At 40.6% G+C, this 8414-nt stretch overlaps 1 protein-coding gene across 1 annotated transcript in view; it reads right to left on the reverse strand.

The window, feature by feature from the left end:
• Positions 1–6997, reverse strand: part of GCM1 (GCM transcription factor 1) — a 23069-nt gene extending 16072 nt beyond the window's left edge. Inside the window, exons 1-2 of the mRNA XM_017858218.1 lie at positions 6922–6997; positions 3812–4022 (exon numbers count right to left, since the gene is read on the reverse strand). Coding sequence (XP_017713707.1) covers positions 3812–3886 — 75 coding nt within the window. The 5' untranslated portion in view covers positions 3887–4022; positions 6922–6997. The remainder of the gene's footprint in view (positions 1–3811; positions 4023–6921) is intronic.
• Positions 6998–8414: the final 1417 nt, after the last annotated feature.

Below are 8414 nucleotides of genomic sequence, written 5' to 3' on the forward strand. Positions count from 1 at the left end.
TAAAAAAAAAAAGAAACTTGAAGGCTGGGTGCAATGGTTCATGCCTGTAATCTTAGTATTTTGGGAGGCCGAGGTGGACAGAACTCTTGAGTCCCGGAGTTCGAGACCAGCCTGGGCAACATGGCAAAACCCCATCTCTACTAAAAATACAAATAATTAGCATGTATGGTGGTGCATGCCTCTAGTCCCCACTATTCTAGAGGCTAGATTGGGAGAATCACCTGAGCTGGGAATTCAAGGCTGTGGTGAGCTATGATTGCGCCCCTGCACTCCAGCCTGGGCAACAGAACGAGACTCCGTCTGAAAGAAAGAAAGGAAGGAAGGAAGGAAGGAAGGAAGGAAGGAAGGAAGGAAGGGAGGGAAAGAAACTTGAAACTTGAAGCATGTGAAAGGATAAACAGAAAAGGAATTCTCCTACGTGTTTTATAACTAATAATTCTGGCAAGAATATAAAATTATGAAATATAAGCTATAAATGATTTGGATCGATGGGACAGAGAGTGGAATTAGAGAAATTTATAATCATCATAAGCCATTACATTTGATCCTTTAAACCACATTTGTTAAATGCCAAAAATGTAGTCTGGCGAACACCAACTCCTGAAGGGCTTCAGGAAAACATTTCATGGTCAAAAATAAGTTGAGTTAACACTGCCTAACACAGTCTCCTTGGGAGAATCACCAATGCACAAGATGGTGAAAAAGACTCCACACCTGCAGTCAAGAAATCTATTTAACCTTGTTGAACCTCGTATTGCTCTTTTTCTTTCTTCACAGTACCTATTAAAATTCCATGTAACTTGTACCCTACAGAATATATTTAGGGAACGGTATTCTAAAGATCTTAGAGACTGAGGCAGGATATGTGGAGAATTACTATTTTCATTCTACAGAAGGTAGCTAAGACTTAAGAAAATCAATTTCTCCAGTCTCACACAGATTCTAAACAATGGAGCCATTTATTAACGAATTCCATATTCAACATTTGTTGTTTCATACACGTCAGGCACTGTGCTAGGCACAAGGCTCACATTTCTAGAATTCTAGGCTATTAGAACTAATAGGTACATACCAGACCATTTGGCGCAACCCCCTCATTTTCAGAGAGGAAAGGAAGTTTCAGAAAAAGTAAACAACTAAAAAAAAAGGGAGGTTGAACTAGAATTCAAATCTAGGGCATTTGTCTCCAAGTCCTGTACTTTTCATAGTACACCCCTCTGTCTCCAGATATGCTCACACCATATAAAATCTAATGCCTGGAAATCTTTCCAAGAGCTCAAGTGTTTCTTGATCCTATGATAAAGCTAGCATAAACCCAGATGAGGATGGTATTCTCTCTACTCAGAAAATACTAAGGAATATTTGCATTTTAAATCATTTCCCTGACATATTTAACAAATTGGAAGACACTTAGCTATTTCCATGAGCAATCTTAGTACTTTTTAATGAACTATAAATACATTTCTAAAACCAAATGTGCATTTTTTGCTATAAATTTCTCAGTTTAATGTCCTAGGTAGCTGCAAATACTTTCATTTTTGGAAATCCATGTTGGAACATTAACTTTTATGAGCCTCAGGTTTCCCTATAGGAAAGAGGTCTTCATCTCTTGTTTATGGATCTGATGAGGAATTGTGTCCCAGAAAAAAATGCCTGTTAAGACACAGTGTCACCCACCATTTCATGGGGTTCTCAAACTCACTAAAACTCTTGCTATAGAATGTGACACTGTAAAGTCTTCTATGTATCTGTTTACTTCAACTCTTGATTTCGTGTCTGTCCAACTTCTATTTGGGTGTTGCAATCATGAAGTTAGAAATAGGTGAAAATATGGGTCCTGGAGCCAAGAGTAATTAAGGTTTACTTTAAAGTATCCCCACAACAGTGACAATAATTGTAATACTAATTAAGAGCAACAACAAACACAAATCCCTAAAATAGATATTTGCATATGATTCAACTGTGGTGTCTAGAACCATGGATGGAAAGTGGGGCACACTTTTGTTCTCCAGCTCTGTCCCAAGACCTACCAAGAGAGGATATAGATGTGGGGTCGGGGGTGGTGGAAGGAGTAGAGGGGGTGAGGTTGGAAGTTAAGGAAAAGTGTAAAGAGAAACAAATGGAAGTCTTCGTTAGAAATTCTGGATCAGTTACAAAGATAGGGGAATCTCTATTCCCTCTCCTCTGCTTCTGATAACTCAGATTCCTTATTACCCAGAATCAGGCAGACGGGATTGACTTTTTCATGACTTGGTACTGGTCTAGCCACCTTTTCAAACAAGTTCTAGTGAAAATATCTTAAATGTTAATAAAGGAAGACAAGGAAGTAAACAATGATACATATGGAAAATCAGTATTAAACAAGTAATGTGTGCCTATAATTCCAGCTACTTGAGAAGCTGAGACAGAAGGGTTGTTTGAGGCCAGTAGTTTGAGACCAACCTGGGTAACATTGTGAAACCCTCCTCTCAGAAAACTTTTTTTTTTTTTTTCAATTAGCCAGGAGTGATGACACATGCCTGTGGTCTCAGCTTCTCAGGAGGCTGACGCAGGAGGATCACCTGAGCCCAGGAGATTGAAACTGCAGTGAGCTATGATGGTACCACTGCACTCCAGCCCGGGAGACCAGGCAAATCCCATCTTAAAAAAAAAAAAAAAGTCAGTTGCCAAAGAAAATGTGGAATGAAGTCTCTCTATTTTCAGTGCATGTATGATATTTACAAAATAGGAGGAGAAGAGGCTAGGCTGTTTACACCTGTAATCCCAGCACTTTGGGAGGCAGAAGCGAGTGGATTGCTTGAGCCCAGGAGTTCGGGACCAGCCTGGGCAACACAGCGAAGCCCTGTCTCTACATACACACACACACACACACACACACACACACACACAAATACAAAAATTAGCTTGGTGTGCTTGTGGTCCCAGGTAGGCAGGGGGATCACTTGAGCCCAGGAGTTCAAGACCAGCCTGGGCAACACGGCAAAACCCCATCTCTACAAAAAATACAAAAATTAGCCAGGTGTGTTGGCATGCGCCTGTGGTCCCAGCTACTTGGGAGGTTGAGGTGGGACAATCACTTGAACTCGGGAGGCTGAGGCTGTAGTGAGCTGAGATCGCATTACTGCACTCCAACCTAGTTGACAGAGCCAGACCCTGCCTCAAAAAAAAAAGAAAAGAAAAAGTGGAGAAAGAAAGAAAAGAAAAGAAAAGAAAGAAAGAAAGAAAGAAAGAAAGAAAGAAAGAAAGAAAGAAAGAAAGAAAGAAAGAGGAAAGAAAAGGAAGAAGACAAGAAGGCAAGGCAAGGCAAAGGAAAGGGAAGAAAGAAAGAAGAGGAAAAAGAAAAAAGGAAGAAGAGCATGCTGCATTCCACAAGAGAACAATATCATCTGGATTCCAGTACATTCCAGTTAGACATGAATCTGAGTTAAAACTATCACTACAGCAAATACGGTTGTATGAGGACTTGTATATAAAAAGAGTCAATTTATGGCCAAATAAATTATCATGGATTTTATCATACCATCTAGCCAGAGCGAGGGCAACCTGAGTCAAGCCAACTTTTAAAGAGAATGGAAGTAGAAATTTCTTTGCATCAGTCTCTAAGTATGGGTGTCTGGTAAGTAAAGACCCACTCAAATCATAGGTCTTGCCGTCTCTTCTTAAAATCCCTCAGTCAGCTGTCCAGCTGAAGCTCTGGGGGAGAGGAATTTACCCAGCGAACCCTCACCAATTGCCTTCCAGGTCTCCGCATGTTAATAGTCAAGACTTCATAGCCCAATGTTGAAGGCAGATTTTTATAGCAAGTACGTACCTGTGGCAGTTTCACATCATTAATATCCCAGCTTAATATCTCTTTGTCTTCAGAATCAAAGTCATCAGGTTCCATGATAAGGTCAGGCCAGCCAAGGTTTTCACCTATTCGACTCCCCTCAGAAGTGCTTGAGAATTTTGTTCTCAAAGATTCTTGATATAGCTGGATCGGCCCACTCAAGCACCTTAGACCAGGAGATTGTTTTCTAGGGCTAAAAAATAAATTATATTAGTATTGGCCATTAAAGAGATTTAAAAAAAATCAGTGCTCCTCTGCCAGAAAAACCTGTTTCACTGATATTTTTGCAAGTACCAACATACTAATAAAAAACAAAACATAGGAGCCATTAGTGATTTTACTTAAAACTTGGCCATCGGGAATTACAAGCATGTGATCATTGCTTTCACCCTTGGGTTTGGGCTTGCCTTCTCATTGCAAGATCCAGGTTGTGAAGGCCTTAGCAGAGACAGTTGTCATCTGTAAACAATGGCTAGGACCTTCTCCTGCTAGCGCAGGAGGATACTAGCTTGGAGTTGTTTCCACAGAAATGCCTTCATAAATTAGCTAATGCGTGGTTGAAGCTGCAAGAGGGGAACATCATATAGAATTTATCATTTTGAGACAGAATCTCACTTATTCACCCAGGCTGGAGTGCAATGGTGTGATCTCGGCTCACTGCAACCTCCGCCTCATGGATTCAAGCAACTCTCCTGCCTCATCCTCCCCAGTAGCTGGGATTACAGGCATGTGCCACCACACACAGCTGATTTTTGTATTTTTAGTAGAGACGGGGTTTCACCCTCTTGGCCAGCCTGATCTCGAACTCCTGACCTCAAGTGATCCACCCACCTCAGCCTCCCAAAGTGTTGGGATTACAGGCATGAGCCCCCGCACCTGGCCAGAAAAAAATATATTTGAAAATCCAAATCACCATAAAGATTAGTTTTGGTCTCTGCAATAAATCCTGTGTGCACTATATATCTTCAAATATTATCAACTAATATGCTTATATCTGATTCATCTGAAACAGGGTTACTTAACCTTGGCACTATTGACATTTTGGACCAGATAATTCTTTGTTGTTGGGAGCTTTTTGCATGTTGTAAACTGTTTGGCAGCATCCCTGTTCTCTACCCATTAGGTGCTAGCAACTTGTAATCCCAACACTTTGGGAGGCCAACACAGATGGATCACTTAAGTCTAGGAGTTCAAGACCAGCCTGGGAAACATGGAGAAACCCTGTTTGTACAAGAAGTACAAAACACTAGCTGGGCATGGTGGTGCGTGACTGTAGTCCTAGTTACTTTGGGAGGCTGAGGTGGGAGGATTACCTGAGCCCAGGAGGTTGAGGCTACAGTGAGTCAAGATTGTGTCACTGCAAGCCAGCCTGGGTGACAGAGTGAGACCTTGTCTCAAAAAATAAGTAAATAAATGAATGAATAAGTAAAAGTTTGTTCAAATTGCATTTCTTCCCTCATGAGAAATACTGCTCTAATTTCTAACTATAATTGGTTAAAGGAGATTTACAAAGAAAAAAAAAGAAGAAAGAAAGAAAATTTGAAATGTTCTACCCTGAGGAAAAAAATGAATAATTTTGCAGATGAAAGGTACTTGTTAGTAGGATATGAAGTGAAACATGTTCACATGTGTAACATTTCATTTATTGGTACTCTTATAAAAACAAGAGACATAATGATGCTATGTAGAACTATTTAATAGTGAACTCAAACTGCAAGGTAGATTAATAGCCTAAGCTTTGGCAAGATCCATGAACTCTGTTCTTTAGTTTTATTGTTTTGTTTTGAAATGGAGTCTCATTCTTATCACCCAGGCTGGAGTACAGTGGCACGATCTCAGCTCACTGCAGCCTCCACCTCTGGGGTTCCAGCGATTCTCTTACCTCAGCCTCCCAAGTAGCTGGGATTACAGGCGAGCACCACCACACCCAGCTAATTTTTGTATTTTTAGTAGAGACAGGGTTTCACCATGTCGACCACACTGGTCTTGAACTCCTTTCCTCAGGTGATCCACCCGTCTCTGTCTCCCAATGTGCTGGGATTACAGGCATGAGCCACCGTGCCTGGCCTGTTCTTTAGTTATTTAGTGTTATATGATCCTAGTACTTGTCAATCACTGAACTCTACCAAGGGAAAGTGTGTGTAAATAGAAGACTGTTGACCTGAACATGAAAATGAAGTTCTTTTTTTTTTCTTTTATGTGTGTGCTCTAGATGTCCAGAGAAATTTCTCTAGTAACAAGCTATAGAAATGATCCTTGAAAGTGTAGTCTTTATAAATGAAATTCTTGACCATTAAATGACAAACTAATCAGAGTCTCTTCCTGTCTGTTCCACATACCCAAACTGAGCTACAACCTAGTGGTTGCAGAGCATGAAGTTTCTGTTCCCCAACTGAATGTTGATTTTCAAGACTAAATCCTCATGGATTTTAAGTAAAATTCTATGTTTAGGAAACAAACATTGTGTTACTGAAGAAATGCTGCCGCAAACTGATTCTAATTCAAAGGACTTAAATAACAGGTATAGAAGAAGCAGATATTAAGCAGCAGTTCCATGTACTTACCCCGAACAGTAACGATATCGTCTCTGATGCTGCAAATTTTGTTATAACTAATTGGAATAGATCTACTTTTTAAAAACCTTGGGAAATAAGATTCATATTTTCAAAAATCAAAACATTGTTATAAAGCCTAGGCAATATAGACATAATTCTTTTGTTTTAAATTAAGGGGAGAATAATACAGCAAATTTTATTACAGAACAACTATGTTATTTTTTGGATTTTCTCCCGATATTAACATTTGCTGAGCGAATGAGCATTAATTTAATATTTCCTAAAAGTTAAGAACAAAACATAGGAAAGAAGAAAAAACCATTTTACAGCCCTTAAGTAAACTCTGTTTTCCTCTTCTAGGACTGAAAAACTACACTTGTCAAGACTACTTTTTTAAAAGCAACTTGCGCAAACTATATTCAATTTTCATCATTTCTACAGAAAAATGAACTAGAACAAATGAAACCCTGTAGGAATGGAGTGGTCGTTACCGCATCCCTTATATTTGCCTCTCCATGGGATTTCTGGCTTCCTTACCTTCTAACTTCTTACGGAGAAGCAGACAGAACTGTGTCGTGAAAATCTTACTGCTGGTTCAAGTCCCAGCAGGCTCTGGTCATTTTCTGAGCAGACGCTGTTCCCTACTCCAGGTCAGGGTACACTATGCTAATGAGTTCTGGCGATGGTCCAATCAAAATCTAGATGCTCTAGGCTTTGGATAGGTAAGAGCAGCCTGGGAGTCACTTAACCAGCCTGATTCTTCTCAGAATGCCAGCAATGTGATGAATATTCTATGATGTATCTCTGAACTTCCCCCTCCCTTTATGTTAGGAGGACATTCGAACTAAAATGGACATTGGAAAGAACCTCATGAGGAAGCACAGATGTTTTTCTTATTGTGATGTTACAGGTTGGGCCCCAGGCAGACGATTCACAGTAGGTCCTAATTCTCCCACTGTTTACCCGGCAGGTAATAGTTCTGTCTCGTGTGTGCAAGAGAGAGAAGACAGACAGACACAGAGAGAGAGATATTATGGTGAGGAAATTTACTGGAATAGACAGTGGACAGCCAACATCCTCTCTACCAGAAATACTGAAATGCTATCTTAACCCTAGCAATAATGTCCCACTAATTCTGAGTGTTCTGATCCCCTAAAAATACACAATTCTTGGCCGGGTGTGGTGACTCACGCCTGTAGTCCTAGCACTTTGGGAGACTGATGTCGGCGAATCATGAGATTAGGAGTTCAATACCGGCCTGGCCAAGATGGTGAAACCCCGTCTCTACTAGAAATACAAAAATTCGCCGGGTGTGGTGGCACACGCCTGTAATCCCAGCTACCTGGGAGACTGAGGCAGAGAACTGCTTGTACCCAGGAAGCGGAGGTTGCAGTGAGCTGAGATCGCGTCACTGCACTCCAGCCTGGATGACAGAGTAAGGCTCCATCTCAAACAAACAAACAAACAAACAAACAAACAAAAAACCAATTCTTTCTTCTAGAGATATCCTCAGTGCTATTCTTCCTTTCAGAGACATCCGCAGTAGAGCCTAAATCAGTTCAGTTCATCTGTTTTGCTCTAGGTAGTCTGTTAGGCCTTGGCAACACAAGAGAGAATGAAAGCCATTAAGAAGTTCATTCTACTAGAAAAGATGAACAAAGCTACTAAATAAGGCCATTTAAAATTGATGTATAGAATAGAAGTAATATAAATGAGAAGGCTATTAAGCTGGAGGGAGGAGAACCAGAGAAACCCACCAAAATGATGCTCGATGAGCCTTTTGAAGGACAAACAGATATTTATTAAGGCACGAAGGACTGGAAGAGGGTGTTTAGGGGAGTGACAATATCTTGAACAACATGATGAGGGATCAGTACCTGTCAGGAAGGTCCAGACTCTCAAGGATGAGGATTAGGAGGCAGAGATGAGAAGACCAGAAGGCAAAAGGCTTGGAAAGCCTCATAGTTGCATTCAGCGGCCCCTAATAGAGTTCCCATTCGTCTTTCAGTTCATGAACAAATTCCTTTCCT

Source organism: Rhinopithecus bieti, unplaced genomic scaffold (assembly GCF_001698545.2).
Source record: "Rhinopithecus bieti isolate Rb0 unplaced genomic scaffold, ASM169854v2 scaffold_48474, whole genome shotgun sequence".
In the NCBI taxonomy this organism is placed as follows: domain Eukaryota; kingdom Metazoa; phylum Chordata; class Mammalia; order Primates; family Cercopithecidae; genus Rhinopithecus; species Rhinopithecus bieti.